A 19386-nucleotide genomic window follows, 5' to 3' on the forward strand; every position below is an offset into this window, starting at 1 on the left:
AAATAACAAGATAATGGTTTTCTTGTAAAATATTTTATAGAAACTAACATTTTTATATAAAAAAACCAACAAGACTCAATTCAAGAAATAAATATTATTGAGCTCCACCCCGTGTCGTCTGCTGTCATCTCTGTCAACACTGCTGTTTTAAGTCTCTCCCTCTGGCAAAAATCAAACACTGCAACTCTGTGGAAAAAAGAAAACATGACATCAGATAAGGAGCAAGATCAAGAAGCAACATTTAATCTACTAAACTGTGAGTTAATTGGAGAGTTTGATAGAGACATGGCTGAGACATTTGTAAATGAAAATGATCATTGTGTTAGGGAAGACAGATTTGTACACCATGAGCCTGAAGATATACTGAAATTTATAGAAAGTAAGCAGAATGAAAACACTTTAAAAAAGACACTTTTTGATGTAAGGCTAGTGACAGAATTCTTGCAGTCAAAAAATAAATTCAGAAAGTTAGACAAGATAAACCCATCTGAATTGGATCAGCACCTGGCTTGTTTTATATATTCAGTGTTAGGAGAAAAGATGGATCTGAGTTTGAACCGAACAGCTTAAGAAGCATCATCAGCTCCATTGATCGCCACCTTAAAATCAAGAAATATGCAAGCAGAATCATGAGAGGAACAGACGCAAATTTTGCATTAACAAGGGAAGCTCTTCGGGCTAAGCAAAAAGATTTAAAATCTAAAGGAAAAGAAAATAAACCCAACGGAGTCAACCGATCACATATGAAGAAATAAATGCCTTGTATAGTAAAAAACTAATGGGGATGGAAACACCTGAAGCCATTGTTAACACATTGTGGTTTAACAACTCTGTACATTTTGGTTTGAGGGGAGTGACTGAACATTACAATCTGAAATGGGGGATGTTACACTAAAGAAAGATGTGAATGACCTCGCATATCTTGAACTCAATGAAAGGCATACAAAAACAAGAACAGGAGACAATGTCAAGGACATCAGGGATATTAATCCTAAGATGTATAAAAACAAAAACAACAAAGAGAGATCCACTTGCTATCTACAAACGGTATGCTGAGCTAAGACCAGCAGACTTTTGTCAACGTGAAGATCCTTTCTATATTGTGCCCAACACTATTCCAATCTCAGCAACAAACCCAAAATGGTTTAGGAAACAAGTCGTTGGAATTAACAAACTTGGATGCATCATGAAAGAGAAGGCAAATATTACAGAAAGAAAGAAATTAACAAACACAAGTAGCCGCAAGTGCTTAATTCAGAAATTAAGAGACAAAAACATTCCCCCAACTGATATCATGCAAATTTCTGGCCACAAAAACGTGCAGTCTATAAACAGCTACTCAAACATTAGTGAAAAACAACAACAGACTTACTCCAATTACCTGAGCAACACCGGCCACCCAAGTAATGATGATACTAACCCCCACCCCCACAACAAAGAAATTTCCAGCTGCACAGCTGCAGACTGCAGTATATCAAGTTCCCAAACGTGTAATATTCAGCAGAATAAGATTATCAGCAACCCCTTCTACGGATCAAACATCACCGTACAAAATATGTTTGTTATGAACCAAACGGAAAACATGAACGAGATCCCTGACTGGGTCAACTTTCAACAGGCGAATTCTCAAACAGGGCCCACACAGCGGAAACGTAGGAGAATTATTGAAAGTGACACTGACAGTCAGTAGAAATAGCGAAATATGGACATAAACGATATCAATGAAATGTGGTTAAGGTTAAATTGTTTAATTACCAATTGTTCCTTCATTATTTTGACATTTCCGGCTCGAATCGTACGGTTGCTATCGATGCAAATGGCCGCACTGTTACTGTTCATGACAACGAACGCTGCAAATTCAATGTTTGCATGCACATTATTAAAAATATTTTGAATGTTAACTATCAGCCTTGTGTTTTTATTTCATTAATATTGCTAAAGGAAACATATATAAATTAATATGAATGAAGTGCACAGGAAATTATGAATAACTACAGAACTTCTTTTTTGAGCGTACATACATGCGAGGGTTGTGAAGAGTTCAATCCCCTAAAGTGCGCTGTTTGTGGCCGTCAGTTTTATCTCCCATATAAAATGAAAACTTTGATGTGGTATAAATAAAATATATGTATAGTATGTACGCTGTATCAATGATATACCACTCGTTGTATACATTTTTCATTAAAAGGAAACTCGGGCAAGCCTCGTTTCCTTTTAATGAAAAATGTATACATCTCGTGGTATATCATTGATACAGCGTATATACTATACAGATATTCTATATATATATATATATATATATATATATATATATATATATATATATATATATATATATATATATATATATATTGATTGATTGATTGATTGATTGATTTTTCTTTTAACGGAGCATCAGCACTGTTAGGCTATTTAGCGCCAAACAAACTGTTATTTGTATAATCTTTTGAAAAATTATAAAATGTACTATATCGACAGCGATATAAAAGAACAAATGGTTGAAATTAAAAACGGTAAGATGGTAACGGTGCAAAATAAACCTCCCGATCAACGGGAGATGTAAATGTTCTATGTTAATGAAAAAAGATGAAAAGGTATTAAAATGGGACGGTATATATATATTGCATAAAACTGCACAAGGTGATAGCATAAAAGTTAGAGTTTAGAGTAAATATTTACGGCTTTCAGGAACTCTATAATACAAGTGATGTTTAAAGTGTCAAAAAGTTCTTTCATGTCATGCACAATGTAATACTGATCGCGCGTAGGTTGCAGGTCAAAACACTCTATCATAAAGTGCTTGACAGTGAATGGTTCATTACAAGGAACGCACTCTGGTGGGTCTTCACCTTTTAGTATGTGGGAGTGGATGATATAAGTATGACCAATTCGGATTCTTGCAATTCTTGCAATGACTATCTCCTCCCTACGAATGGTTTTGTAGGAAGGAGTCCATTCTCCTAGAGTTGGCTTGATTGCATGAAGTTTGTTATTTACGGCATCATTCCATGATGCTTGCCACTTCTGACGTAAGGACTTTGTGATACTAGGTTTAAAATCAGTATACGGTATTTTAAAATCGGATGGTACTAGAGTAAGGGACTTTTTAGCAGCGCGGTCAGCTTTTCGTTACCTTTAATACCAATATGGCCAGGTAACCAACAGTATATTATATCGTGGGAGACAGTCATCTCGGTATTTTTGACGAGTATGTTTTTCAATAATGGATTCTCCAGTTTTTTATTGTGTAGTGACTGAAGTACTGATAGTGAGTCGGAGAAGATGATACTGTTTAAAATACGTTTGCTTGCTATATGTTGCAGAGCAAGGTCTATTGCTCTGTTTTGGGCTGAAAAAATTGATGTTCCATTTGGTAATCGAACTTGCGTTGTGTGATTTCCACAAACGAAGGCTGCAGCAGCCTTCCTCATCCTTTGATCCGTCGGTATAAATTCTTGTGTAGTTTTTAAATTTGGTGAGTTCTTGATAACAGTTGTGGAAGACGGAAGGGTTTGTCTCAGATTTTTTTCCATCGTGTAGCGTAAAAAGTACTTTTGGTTGTTTAAGGAGCCAGGGTGGTGTTTCGGAGATGGACGTTTTCTGAATTTTAGAAAGATCAATTTTTGTACTGTCAAGGCTGCATGATATTCTAATGCCAAAGGAAGGTATGGCGTTTGGTTTATTTTCGTATAAGGTTTTGTATTTGGGTTGAAAAACAGCCGAAAAAGCAGGATTCAGAGGGTTTGATTTGTGTGGAAAGCATTTCTTCACGGTGTGATAATGGTGGTTCGTTCGCTTCAGCTCGTAGGCTTTCACAAGGGGATGTTTTAAATGCTCCCAGAACCAGTCTTATTCCCTGATGATGAATTGGATCAAGCATTTTCAAATATGATTTTCTGGCTGAACCAAACACAACGCAACCATAGTCCAGTTTGGACCGTATAAACGTTCTATATAAATTGAGTATGATTTTCCTATCAGCACCCCAGTCAGTGTGCTCTACTACTTTAAGGAGGTCAAGTGCTTTTAAGCATTTAGCTTTCAAGTTCTTTAGGTGTGGAATAAAAGTCAGTCTTCTGTCAAAGAAAATACCTAAACATTTGGTTTCCTCAACAACTGGAATAGGTGTTCCGTCTAGCGTGAGGTGAGGTTCATCGTGATGTCTTCGTAACTGACAGAAATGCATGCATACTGTTTTGGACTTCGAGAATTTGAAACCGTTTGCACTGGCCCAATTTTGAATCTTGTTTATATTTTGCTGAAGTTGTCTTTCAATTGTATGCATGTGCTTCGATCGATAACATATGAGAAAATCATCAACATATAGGGAGCAATCCACACCAGGAGTCAAACGCTTGGTGATGCTATTAATTTTGATATTGAAAAGTATCACAGATAAAATACTGCCCTGGGGCACACCCATCTCTTGCTCGTGCAGATCTGTGAGAGTAGAGCCCACTCGTACCTTGAATTCTCTGTCTGACAGAAAGTTGGATATGAAAGAGGGCAGACGACCTTTTAGACCTAGATCGTGCAGGTCATTTAGTATCCCGTACTTCCATGTCGTGTCATAGGCCTTTTCTAAATCAAAGAAAACCACTTCTAAGTGTTCTTTCTTGATAAAGGCATCGCGAATGAATGTTTCTAGTCTAACCAGATGATCGTTGGTGTTCCGGCCATAACGAAAGCCACTTTGGAAAGGAGATATTAAATTATTATTTTCCAAGTACCAGACAAGCCGAGAATTGATCATTCGTTCCATTGTTTTGCAAACACAGCTTGTGAGTGCAATTGGTCGATAGCTGTTAGGATCTGTACTATCTTTACCGGGTTTGGGAACTGGTATTACTGTTACCTCTTTCCAGATTTAGGTACATTACCAGTAATCCATAAATTATTGAAAATTTCCAGAAGGGCTGTTAATGAAGGTTCTGGGAAGTGTTTCAAAAACTGGTAATGTATTTCGTCAGGCCCAGTGGATGTATCGTGGGCCTTATTCAGAGATTCCTTCAGCTCAAACATTGTAAACGGTTGATTATAACTTTCTGAGTTATTCGATGTGAATTTCAACCGTGTCCTTTCTCTGTGAGTTTTTAATCTTCTGAAGGCTTCTGAATAATTAAAGGATGAGGAATTGTTTGAGAAGCTATCAGCAAGTATATTAACAATGTCATGTTTGGAATTGATATTCTTGTTGTTTACTTTGAGATGTCGAAAGGAATTGTATTTTCCCTTTCCATTTATTTTGCGGATCGTGTCCCAAACTTTCTTCATTGAGGAACGAGAGTTTAAAGAGGAAACATATTTCTTCCATGATGCTCGTTTACTTTCTTTGATTGTGCGGCGAGCTTTGGCCCGGAGAATACGATATTTACTTAAATTCTCGGGCGTCGGACGATTAAATTTTTTCAATGCTTCTCGGCATTGTTTTATGGCTTCCTTACATTCCTTTGTGCGCCATGGTTTTGGGGTTCTTTTACAGTTTGGTGAGGACTTGGGGATAGATTCTTCTGCAATATCGGCCAAAATAGATGTAAAGTCCTGAATAGGGTCATTAACATTGAAAACTGTATCCTCATTTAGCCTAGATTTACAGTGTTTCAAACTTGGCCCAGTCGGCCTTCTTTAAATTCCATTGTGGAATTACTTCATCAATTGAAGAGTTAAGATTTACAAGGGAGATTGGAAAGTGATCACTGCTGTGAAGGTCATCAGTGACCTTCCATTCATAGCCCAAAAGCAGCGAAGGAGAACAAATTGTCAAATCGATGCATGTGTATGTACCCGTTCATGGGTGTAAATATGTCGGTGTTTTGGTGTTATATAAACACAGATCGTGTCTAGAAATAAAGTCTTCGACTTTTTGACCTCTGTCACTTATATGATTTGATCCCCATAAAATGTTATGGGCATTAAACCCCCGAGTAAAACAAAGGGTGCGGGGAGTTGTTGAACACGATTGCCTAATTCGTTTGGTACTACGTTGGTGTTTGGTGGTAAGTAAATAGAACAAAAGGTAATCACCCGATGTAGAGTGACGCTTACAGCAATGGCTTGTAAATTTGTGTTTAAAGGGATGACGCTATGAGGAGCTCTGTTGTTCACAATAACAGAGACACCTGCTGAGGCCCTGTCAACATTTTGAGTGTAGTTGTTATACATGGAGTAGTTTTTAAGTGTGATGTTATCCGTATTTTCAAAAATGTTTCCTGAAGACACAATACTGCAGGATCATGTTCGTTTAGAAGCAGAAGAATATCATGGCAGTTGGCTTTAAGTCCTCTGCAGTTCCATTGTAAGATGGTGTTCTTCATTACAAGTTTATATTGAAGATTCTCGAGCTAGGTTACACCTTTCGTGGAAGCAATCTGTTTTATTATTTATCTGGAGGAAGTACGGGGGTGTAATTTTTGTTGTTAGGTCTGGAGCCACCTTGAGGACATGGAGCAGATTCTTCTGCATCCATGTCCTCTAAGCCTCCAAACCTATTATGCAGCTGTATGGGGTCATCAGACCCCTTTTGCTGCCTATTTGTTTGCGACTTTTTCGTACTGTTTGGCGATCTTGGTGGTGGAATATTGTTGAATGTTGTTTGCGTCGATGTTGAGTTTTTCTGGGGTTTGTAGTGCGGTATGTTCGAGTCGGAAGGGGATTCAGGTGCATTTGTTTCATTTTTGGTTGCTCTTCACTACAGTTGAGAAGGATGGGCCGGGGAGTGATCTAGCTTCAACAAGCTTCCTGGCTTCTGGATAAGGGATGTTGGATGTGTATTTAACCCTCTGGATTTCCTTCTCCTGTTTCCATGTGTCGCATTCCTTTGAATTAGCATGGTGTTCCTTGCCGCAGTTGACACAATGCGGAGTGGCTTTGCAGTCGGGTTCCCGATGAGAGGAGTCGCCGCATCGGCCGCATATTTGGCTTCTAGAGCAACGGTCGTCATGCTGGCCGTATTTTTGACATTTGTAGCATCGAAGGGGATTTGGTATGTATATCTCAACCTTAACTTGTAGGAATCCAACTTTGACCACTTTAGGTACTGTTGGCTTATTGAAGGTGAGTATAACAGTGTTGGTGTCCTGCAGATTGTTGTTTCGTTTGATACGAATTCTGCGGACTGCAGTGACACCTTCATTTTTCATCCCGTCGACGATTTTTTTGTCGCTGACTCCAGCTACGTCACGGCAACGAATTACGCCTTTTGATGTATTAAGTGTAGACTGGGCGAAACAGGTTACTGGAATATGGTGAAAGTTCTTAATTTTTGGATATTTTCAGTATGTGCTTTGCGCTCGCACTCTACAAGTAGGCCGCCTGATTTATGTTTTTTGACACTTTTCGGTTTGTCGACTAATCCAAGTATAGTCTTTTCGACTATAAATGGCGATAGTGCAGCAAGTGGTTTAGACTCGTCTTTCGATTGGGTGACCATGAAGCGAGGAAAGGATTCCACACTACATAGCTCATCATCCGACTCTGTTCCAGTTTTGGTACGTTTATTTTGTTGTTTTTTTTTTAATTATCCATGATGGCTGGAATAAATATTGAGCACCCGTGATCGCCGCCCACCAAGGAGCCCAACAAGGGGACACCTTTCCAGTGCCAGGGATACACAGATGCCATACACAGTTGATAAAATTACCTTTGATTAACCCTGAAGTCGCCAATTTCTAAGGTCGGTAAAATTACCCGCCGATTGACCCGTTAAGCCACCGCCTTCTAGGAAGTCTTCTAAGACTTAGGAAAGGGAGAGATAAAGGAAAAGACTATAGGGGCAACGGTGGTATCAAGAGAGATACAAGGAGAAAGACAATGAAGGTGAGAGAGTAAATAAAGACTTCCTAGGGCTCGGCGTGACCAGCCGATTTGTCGGAACCGGGCCCATCCCGACCACCCGTCTAAGAGAAGTAGAGGCCAAAGTAGTGTATTGCATGGAAAGCCTCTGCTCAACTATCAGGATCCTTTCCTCCCCCGACACGGGACGCAACCCACGGTAAACAGGTTGCCTCTACTTAGTCGCCTTATATATATATATATATATATATATATATATATATATATATATATATATATATATATATATATATATATATATATATATATATATATATATATATATATATATGTGTGTGTGTGTGTGTGTGTGTGTGTGTGTGTGTGTGTATGTGTGTGTGTGTGTCTGTGTGTCTGTGTATGTATGTATGTGTGTGTGTGTGCTTGTGTGTGTGTGTGTTAAAATTTATGTCTTTCTACAAAGAAACAAAAGGTTTTAGGCACGATACATATGATATAATTTATTTATATTGTATATGTTGTGTTATGCTTTTTCTTTTCATTACAGAGGAAAGTAAGAAATTAACATTCGTGGTGTGTACAAGCATAGAAAATAATACAAACGGTATCAACTTGCAAATGATGCAGACGATTCTACCTTCCACTATTGGAGCTCTAGTTCTTAGTGCTATCATCATCATCATATGTGTTTGTTTATACAAAAGGTAAGGTATCAATCCTTATAAATAAATGCTGAAAAACGATACCAAACAAGACAACTTTTAATAAACAAAATGACGGTCCACAATATCTGCAATCATCTGCTATGACATAGCAAGTTTATTATACTTATCTTAGAGAGTTATTATTTTTCGCTCATATGTACTCTTCGTAGCAGTTTTTGTATTTTAATATTAATCATACTGATGAAAATCACAAGGATTTATTGGTGGTGATAAGATCTAAACAACCGACAAGATGTTGTTCTCTGTCCTCCCCCGCTCTCTCTACACACACACACACAAACACAAACACACACGCGCGCCTACCACACACACAAACGATTAGTGACAATCAATTATTTTAATACTTGATGGACGAGGGAGGGCAAAGGTAAACCGTGGTGGGTAAACATAGTGAAATGGTAGCTGTGAACACAAGTCTGGATTGTTTGTATGAAAATTGCTTTCGGCAATGCTATTAAGAGCTATATTATATTTGATGTTTAGCTAATCGGAGCTTATAAGCAAGTTGGCCCTGTCTTTCGTGAAGCCCTTCTGGTAATGCACGACTAAATGTCAATGGAAAATGTTCGGTGCATTGTGGGCTGCATATTCTAAATTCAGAAATGTCTGCTCTCCTTAATTAACCTCAAGTTCAGTGGATATAGTGCCATCTTGCCTTGCTTGTGCAAGAACCTAGTTTTCTGTCTTGGAAATAGTTTTATCATTTGGCGAGTGCTGCTCATTTCCTGGACAGGACGTGATGCACATAAATCATAAGGAGAGAAACAAACAGCTAGTGTTAATGATGGCAACGGTTTATTTCTATTTGGGGAGCAAAATGTTAAATATATAGGTATCCTGACTGTCTATCTTTCAGACAGCTATTGGTCCTATCAAACATGAAGTTTTTGCAAAAGGGCCTTTTTGTCAGCTTTCCAAATCAAATTCTGAGTTTACAGACATTCTGAAATGTCCTGTATAACCTGTAATCCTCATGACATAGGCCGTATCTGGCTATTTTCTTCTCAGTTATTACCCTATCTACGGTACCTCTACAAACCTATATGTACGCTGAGCTTGTTTGAGCTCTACCTGAAGTATCTGCGGAATAGAACACGTAGATGGCGTGACAAAACAAACATCTAAATACCTGGAAAGCGTTATGCTCCTAGAAATGGTGGAGTCCACGTGGGTCTTCGGTGGTAGAATCCCTGTAAAATTAAAAATTAAACATAGTAAAAATGACATACGAACTTCCGGTCCTTGAGTGCAATCATTAAACAAGTATTTATTTCAATGTAACTGCCAATCACAATTCATGTCTTTGTAGCCCACATTGTGTATGATATATAACAGTTAATATGCATGGAAAATAATACAAAGCATAACAAGCAAATCGGCTAAATTATCCCTTTCTCCGTACTCTAACCTCCATATCCAATAAAACCTCTCCGGGAACTTCCAGGTATAACAGGTATTTTTTAGGTGTAAAATAGATTGTTTGGATTGACTTACACCCAGTAAGTGTATTTTTAAAACTACAGTAATATTGGTTGTATTCGAACAGATGCGCACGATTGATGATATTTTAAATGATTGACACTGATGAGCTTTCCAAATTGCAAAAGTCTATGATACGTGAACATTCCTTGTTTGGTTTGGTTTCTTCAGACCAGTACCATGTTTGTCGGCGTCCACAAGTCTTTTGAACGCAAGGTCTTTAGCTGTGACGATGGCGTAGAATGCTGTTGCCATGCTGACGGCTAACAGAGCTGCCATATCAAAGGGTGGAATCCCTCTCTCTTTCTTCGTGGTTTCGTGCTTGAGAAAAATGTTTCAGTTCTATACCACACTTTGCCTTGCAGGCGGCTTTAACGGGTATCACCATTGGAGCAGTACAATATAAGATTTTAGAATAGAGCTTCAGAGAAATGTGGTTGGCATTTACAGAGGAATACTAGCTGTGTTTCGTATGGTTAGTGCAAGTACAATGGACTGCGGTGGTGTGTTGCTTTGGCGGTGCCGTTTTCTATTGCAGCATCGATGAACTTCATGGGCCATATGGACTCTAAAGCAGTAATGTTTAGCTTGAGAGAATGATGGCGATTGTTCATAGTTGGCCATTGTGACTCTTGCTATGTTGGCTTTGAACTACATATCAACAAAAGGCTGCTTGACCAAGTCAACGTGTTCCAGACTGACGTAGTAGATTGGATAGGCTAAGTCCTTTTAGCGTATCTGTAACCCTGAGTGTGCGTGTTGTTACTCGGTATTCGATAGTAAGCGCTTGCCACGTTGCTGCAGGTATGTTCTACGTGGATTAATCTATTAGCCGTTGACGCAGAGATTTACCTCAGCAACACCGAGCACCGAGTATATCAAATGCCAACGGATTGCTCTTGGTTATTTAGGAATATCGCGTCCTGGAAGGCAACGAATACGTGCTGACGTGCAACGTTACCCTGCTGATCGCTAATTTACCTGGACAAGTGACCGCTAATAGCGGCATGCGGAGCGTCTGTAGTCGCGACCTAAAAGACCAGAGTGTTCATGCCAACCTGCATGAAGTTGAGAAGGTTAGCCTCCTCCATCAGATATAAAGTTACAGCTGTATCAAAAGGGTGGGCATCGATATTGTGATTCAGACAGTGGCAGGGACATTGTCATTTTATACTGCATCATTACTGGGTTTTTCCGGGTTAGCGCGATGGTATTCTTTACGTCAAAGATGGCCTTGTGTACTTCTAGAGAGAAGCAGATGTGGGTCAGTGGTATGGCACAGGAAAAGTATACATGCGTGTATGATAGAGGTTTTCTCAGCGTGAGACCTAGGTTGAATTTGGGCCATTATTGCTTAATGCATCGGCTTTACCTTCTATCGCTACTCTTCTGACCTTTCTAAAGGCAATGTGGATATCGTCTGCGTTGTATGTTGTTTCCTTCATAAAAACTAGCGATGGGCTAGAGCTGCAGCCGTATTTATCGCTACAGCGAGAAAGGTATTGATTAAGCCTGGTCATACCAACGTTATAGTGTATCATATCGTTTCAAGATATTTCTCGAGACACCAACTTTAGCCTATTGACGTATAGTTACTTTGGATTTTCACGTCACTCTGTACGCAACAACAAGCTTGTATGCTAGTGTTGATGTAGCAACAAAATCCCTATCTCAGTGAACGTGTGGGTGGGAGCGTGAGCATTTCTGACGTCTACTCTGGTGGAAGCGACTTGAGCTGCATAGTACTGATAGCGTTTGACCTCCTTCTGGGTCTTTACTAAAGTGTTTGCAGCGCAGGATGTGGCCTGGCCGGTGGTTTTATCTGCTATTATTTGAAGTTAAAAATTTTTTTTAACTCATAGGTCATAACAGACTGTATTAGCTGACAAGCATTTAGCATGTTGCGAATGCTGTTATGGCGGGACATGTGCTCCTTCACAAATCATATCTTGTCTGTGCGCTCGATATTTTAGCAAATGACATATTCTTCAACAGATGCATAATGTCTTTAAAGATATTAGCGTCTCAGGTATTCTCATAATACGGGTTGCATGTTACGCAGGACATGGAAGTCAGTTCAGTGAGAGTGGACCGCAACCTTTAAACTTATAATTTGTTGGAGCTATATTTTTCTCGTTTCCACATTGTAAGATTGTATTGAATAGAGTTTATTCGCTTGGATGTTAGTTGTTTATTATCGATTGGCCAACTATTTTGTTACATTTGTAAAGTATACTGCTAATGAAAAACATTTTCTTATTTCATCTATTTTATTGCATTCATACTTTTATTTCTCTCCTTCCCTCCTCATGGTCTGCGAAGCGCTGAAGTGTCAACAGTCTCTTGTTGAATCACAGAAATATTAATCCAGGTTTGAATTCAGTAACAATTTTAATGAATGTCTTTATCCAAGAATTTTGTCAAAGCACTTTTTTTGTATTTCCAAAGAAATTAATCAATTGAATTCAATAATTTGAAGAACACAAAATTCAATCCAAACTGGTAACAATATAACACAATTTTAAGTGCTAGATGTTAAAGCACGTCTTGTAAAATCTCCAGTCTCAAGATAATATAGTTCCCTGCTTGACCTCAGGTCACAATTTGCATTGTTTAACTACAACCATTACCTAATGGAAAATAACTTTCTAGAATGATCTATTGAGTCTTGTTTATTTACAACACAAGCGTCTATGAAATTCACTTAGGATTCTCCAAAACTTTGACCCTGGTCAACATATTTACGCCTTCTTCTTCACCATACTAATAATAATGATGATAAGTTTATACACATAGAGAATAATGAAGCTATTATTAGCTGTTGACATACATGAAACGAACAGAAATAAATCGCCAGTCAGTTCAAGCATAAACGAATTCAATTTTGGACAAGGTCAATTCCAGCAACAATGTCACATTACAATAACATGTAATGAAATAAAAGTAAAACAGAAAAACTAAGATTCTCCACGTCCTAGTACGGAGCAAACAATTGTGCTTATTTATGTCTATCAAGTTTACCATTATATTTGAAGACAAATCAGCACATAAAAGATAGTGATTCGAACCCGCAACCTTCAGCGGTCGCGGTCAATCACGGTAATTTTGAGTCACAGTGCTTATGTGCATGATTAGTTTTAATTGGTGCGTTACGTATGAGTTTGTATTTATTTGAAATATCTAATGTCTTGTCAGGCGGAAAAACGAAGATGTGTCCGAATTTTCTGAAGAAGAGGACCCCAACTACCAATCAGTTTCAGCAGTTTGTCAGAACAACATTGTACAGGAGACAAGGGTATATACAATGCTATACAAATACATTTTAAACTCCACATTTAAAAGTTAAGAGAAAATACACATCTTTCTGATTAAATTAGATTTAAAACTGAAAGAGCTCGAAGTTCAATCAAGTCTGAAAACCTACAGACTCAAACCGTAGCTGGGGCAAAGGGTTTTGTTTATCCTCTGTAACTTTTACGTTAGTTATTTCTTGTCTGCAGTCCTTGATTGGAATTCATCAAAGCTGGTCCAATGGTTCGAAATAGACAACTTATCAGATATTCTACAAACTACTGCAGAAATTTTGTTAATGTTGCTGATATATTTTCATTTCAGCAATTTCTAGAAATATCCGTAAACTTATGGTTTAGTTATAATATTTCCAATGCAATAATCAGTTTATTGGGTTTTTTAAACAACATATTCATACGGAATTAACTTTAAAGAAATGAGGTATTATGGGTTCTGTCGAAAATACTTAAGAATACAAAAATATAACCATCATATATTAACAAGTATAAACCAAAAGAATCATTTTTTCTCAACTAACGAAATGCTCTTAAAAGTATTGATAGATCTATTAATAAAAAGTAATTTATATTGAAAGTCACATAATTAATGGAGCCGTGATCGTGGGTTACTTGAGTGATATGACTGGGGAAAAAACCGTATCTATTGGCACATACATGCATAAAAGTTACGTATCAAGGTTTCAGCTGAATCGTGGCTACATAATTCTACTTGTAAACATATATTTTCCTTTATAACACATAATGAGAATTAAACAAGAGACGTTGTGATCTTTTGCGGTGAAACAATTGGATCTACTTTTATTTATTACATGATTGTGCTATAGTTAATATTTTTTATACAGTCATTCCGGTGACTTTAAGATAAATGCATCTACATGAATATTGTACCTATTTATCTGTTCTTGGACCTGTCTCTTCATTCTATTCACTCAGTCGCTCTCAAGTATCATAGATCATCATCCAGTGTCTCAATAATTTTACGCTGATGACACCCGAATATACAAATCTAGCCACCCAACTGAAGCTGATGCTACCATTCAAGGTGTAGAGAGGTGCATTTCTGATGTGAAATCATGGATGACATGTAACAAGCTGCAGATGAATGATGATAAAACTGAGACCATTCTGATCACAACCCCAAGAATTTCTCATTCACATCTTTTACCGCAAACAATAAATATCAGCAACACTAACATTAAATTCACACAATCAGTACGAAAACTATGTGTTACTCTGGACAGTACTCTCACATTGCACAAACATGTCATGAACATATACAAGGCTGCATATCTTGAGATGCGACGCATCAGATCCAGTCGCAAATCATTCGCAAATATCTTTCAGTTGATGTCACTAAACACTTGTGCGTTCATTAGTACTTTCAAGACTAGACTATTGTAACTCAATTATGTCTGGTTCATCTCAATATCTGCTCCAGAAACTTCAAAAAGTTCAAAACACAGCTGATCGGATCATACTTAGACTACCACGATCAGAGCATACCTTCCCGCTGCTTTGTACGGGACAGTCTGTACCCTACACTGGCTATCCATTCGATCCAGAATCAAACACAAAATTTGTTCTCTGTGCTCAATGTCGGACTCTAGTCCAACATACCTATCCGACCTCACCCATGTGTACACACCAGCAAGATATTTATGCTCCTCTTCTGACAATCGTATACTCATTATTCCCACTATGAAAACAAAGTCATATGGACAGCGTTCTTTTGCATACCAGGGCCCAGCAACGTGGGATGAATTGCCCACTGAACTTACACACAAAGACACAGTGATCACATTCAAGAGTGCTCTCAAAACTGACTTACTTCGACTGCAAGAACAAACTTAAAGAATTAATAATGTTTCCTACCTTAAATATTCTCAGCATATTTTTTATGTTTTCTAATTGCATCGTGTTTGTTTTTGTAATAATATCATTATATATGTTTTTTATTTTATAGGTGTTGCATAATGTTGTAAAGCGCTTAGAGCTTCTATAGATTAGGCGCTATACAAAGTCTTCATTATTATTATTATTATTATTATTATTATTATCAAATTAGATCAAATATTAGAACAATATTAAGAATTACAAAATACAAGCAATAAGATGAAAGTTTAAATCTGAGTTTACTTTTGTGGAAAACACTACATATTTAAATTACATACTCACAATACAGTACACAACTTGTAAACTTTAAGAAAGACATATTGGTACAAGTTAAAATAAAAGTATACAACATTAAAAATGACGTGATGGGGAGAAATTCAGTCACGGATGGGATGGGAAGCTTATGAAGGTATAGTTGATGTATCATTTTAGTTGTGATAAATTTGAAAATTTAAATGTGTAAAATAAAATTCATATATCACCATATACGAAATGTGAGAAAATATTTTCATTTTCGGGCCATATCTTCCAAGGATTATTTCACACGAAAAATATAAGGTAATAACCATTTTTACAACGCCAAAGAAGGCAGCAGCAATTTCGTTGAATGTAGGATCTGCGTATTTTCCTCTCACCGTCTCACGCGTATTAATACTTGTCATATACATTTATCTCGATATTTCTATTATGAGTTCTTCTAATTTGTTATAGAAACGATAAAATATTAATAATCTAAATTTGCATTTAATGTATTGTTTAAGTATGTGATTGAATCACATTCTTTACATAGTAGTTTGTGACTGATAACTCAGCCCATAGCTATCAAATAGACCTATCCGGTCGCCAGTTCTTCAATATGTACCTCCCCTTTTCCGCTACGTTTCATTACACGCATCGACCATTAAGGTACTGATTACTGGTACTAATGGCAATGTATGCCTGACACGAGAAAGACTGAACAAAACAGGACATGTCGCAAACGCATCCATATTTCTTTATGGCAATACAAGATATAACTTTTTCTCTGCATAAATCTATATCTTTAAAATGCTACAGAAAATAATGTAAGTAAAAGCATGTAATACATATTAATTAGGATATTTTTGTTCACAACGTTAAGTCCACATTCCTGAAAAAGTAATTGTGCAATTACTGTCCATTAAATTTAAATAGAGCAAGAAATTTCAGTTACCCAATTTAACTTGTGGTGGAATTCTGAAATTGTATAAGTTATCTGAAAAAAGGAAATTAATTAAAGGGAAGTAATTACAAACCCTTATAGTTATTAACTGAATAGTTGAAATCGATGAATAATTGTGAGAAAGGATTGCAGAAATACAAGCTAAGTCTTTTTGATAGACTAATTCATTTGTAGTTTTAAATCTTCATGGCATTTACAAATTTAACAGTCATCGACAGAGTAAATATAACTTAAATTATTTATCGTTTTTATGAAAATAATTTTGTTGAAATTAATAATTAGTTAATTCATTCACCGGTGTGTTTTAGCAGTATATAATTCAATTATGTACCTACATATTTGATATGCTAAAAATATATGAGAGTAAGAGAACAAAAAATATATGAACAAAAGTGAAGGTTTAATTTTTTTAACCTATTTTAATTGGCGTGATTGTTAAATACCAGCAACATATATAAAAACAATTTTAAAAGATAATTTGATAAAATAATTAAAACTGTATAACTATGAAACATCTAACTGACAACAATAAGAACTATGCAATTAAAAAGAACCAATTATACAAAATTACACAGAAAATGTTTAATATTAAGACACCAATCAAACTTTAATAAATCTCCAAATGTGTTTTAATTGAATTCACGGTAAATCCAAAATATATATTACGTCCAAAATATTTCACGATAAATCCAAATAATTAAATCCAAAATGTATGTGATTATTTCACAATAAATCCAAAGCTATAAACATAAATCCAAAATTATAAATGTATGCGTGTCGTTTAATAAATGCTACATCATTGGACCCGGTGGGATAACAACCAGAGCCTATGGCCAATGTCCAAACATAGTTGGTGACCGAAAAGAGTTTGAAGACTTTACGAACTCTTCACTCAAGATCAAATCCTTTGTAGCCGAGGTGCCATAACCCCCAACAGTGACGAAGCCTGCTAGCAGATGCTATACAATTTTCGAAGAAGAAGGTGTTTCTTCTGGAGTTTGCTCCTCCTGTGGATGGTATGCCACTAATTTTAAGGCATGCTGGGCAGAGTAGTTCTGTACTGCCAATCCACATACTCCGCCGAGATTCCGGTATCCTGCAGGGATAGTATGGCTGATATTTTCATCAACGACTATGAAGACATTCTGTGATTGCGAGAACACCTGTTTCATTCAACGAGCCTTACGCTAGGTTATAGTACTATTGTAAGATAGTTGGGTATACAACACTTCTCGCACGAACCCATCGAGGGGCATACGATCATCCTCCCCATCAGGGATCTTATTAATGTGTTATATGTTGGGCTGGTAAAAAATTTCCTTTCTGTCATATATAAGGTACGTACCAAGCGACTTTCCCTGGCGTACCACAGGTGCCGCGAACGAAAAGTTCACGCACGGTAAGTATGGAAGGGGGAGGAATTGAATATCCCATTCGCATTAGCGTATAGGTAAGATTCCTGATTTTAAGCCGCGTTAAATAAATGTTGACGTACACTGAAAATTAGGTTTCAACGGTTTCTGTTGGTTATATGTAGTCCTCAACTTCCTCTTCCGGATAAACACATGACTCTTTTCACAATCACAGGTAATACCTTCTTCGCTAGAGGACTCTGACAGTATATAACGGTATGACCATCTGACAGTATATAACGGTATATCATGGACCTATAATGTCTCTAATTGGCGTGTTGGTGAAAGTCATTCATGATAATATGCTCTCATAACCGCCAGTGCCCGCCAAGACCCACTCTCCAACGACACACTGGATCCAACAAAAAACGTTGCTGCTCTGTGATTTAGCAAAATGTGATGTGTGGTGGTCTCAAAGCAGCCTTTTACTGCTACTACAAATATTCAGTCGTTGCACATAACATCCACGTAATAGATATGCCATGGATACCAAGAAAATGCAACGAAATTAATTAAATCTTAAAATGTGTTGTCTTCGTCTTCGTCTTCTTCTCTTATTGACATTTTTCTTTTCTACTTTGCTAGATTGCAAGAGGTGGAAGCGTCTTGTATGACAATTGTGTCGGACAACATGGATCGACCGCTTGTCGATTAACGGTGCTGCCACCTGTGCATAGTGGAACTCAAACCGAACCAGCTGCGGAAACAATTCAGAGCGTGAGTATAAAAGAGGAAGACCTTTCCATACATGCTGGACAATCCACTTCCACTACACAATCTATCATGGTCTATGACCCTAGACCTCCATGGCCGTTCAAAATTATTAAGGTAAAATGAAGGTCTACCTTCCAGCGTGGAATAATAACATATTAATAACATGAATGTGTTTATACGTTTCTTAGGTTTCTTTTAAGCATCTGTCTTTATTTTTAAAATATCTCTGACGTAACAATACGTATGCTAAAAATATGTTCAAAACAAAAATAGAATTCGTCGTGCAGGCGTAAACAGTGCGAAAATAGTATCTAGCGCTGAGCGCTTTTTACTCTTTAATGAGTCTTTTGCAAAGGCAAATACAAAACATATGCAAAACAAACAGATAAAACAGAAAAAAACGATTATGTTTGCGAAACTTTACTAGGCTGTTTCTACAGGAATTAAACCTTTTAACTGTATAATGTTTCAACTAGTTTATTTCTGCTTGTTGCTGATACGTCAGAGATATCTCGAAAGTGAAGACAGATGTTGATACTGGAAAATATTTGTATTGACCTAGAAATTGATGAGCCATAACGACATCTGTTATTTTATGTAAATTTATGTATGAGCAAATTATATCCAGATATTTTATTGTTATAGTAGTCATAGGCTATTAAGACAATTTAGAGACTTATTTATAAGAAAATGTGTCGGCTGCAAAAAGTATTGTTATTTGTGCATGGTTGTCTGTACACACACACAGACAGACATACACACACACACACACATATATATATATATATATATATATATATATATATATATATATATATATATATATATATATATATATTCTCCAGGATATACTTAACATT

General features: G+C 37.0%; 1 protein-coding gene across 2 annotated transcripts in view; it reads left to right on the plus strand.

The window, feature by feature from the left end:
• Positions 1 to 19386, plus strand: part of LOC149789014 (uncharacterized) — a 92206-nt gene that overhangs the window by 7772 nt on the left and 65048 nt on the right. Inside the window, exons 5-7 of one of the 2 annotated variants that reach the window (XM_089975174.1) lie at positions 8339 to 8495; positions 13191 to 13290; positions 18398 to 18640. In XM_089975174.1, coding sequence (XP_089831300.1) covers positions 8339 to 8495; positions 13191 to 13290; positions 18398 to 18640 — 500 coding nt within the window. The remainder of the gene's footprint in view (positions 1 to 8338; positions 8496 to 13190; positions 13291 to 18397; positions 18641 to 19386) is intronic. The other variant, XM_089975173.1, reaches the window with a different exon arrangement.

This window comes from Sinohyriopsis cumingii, chromosome 11 (genome assembly GCF_028554795.1).
Source record: "Sinohyriopsis cumingii isolate HCF-2022 chromosome 11, ASM2855479v2, whole genome shotgun sequence".
Taxonomy (NCBI): domain Eukaryota; kingdom Metazoa; phylum Mollusca; class Bivalvia; order Unionida; family Unionidae; genus Sinohyriopsis; species Sinohyriopsis cumingii.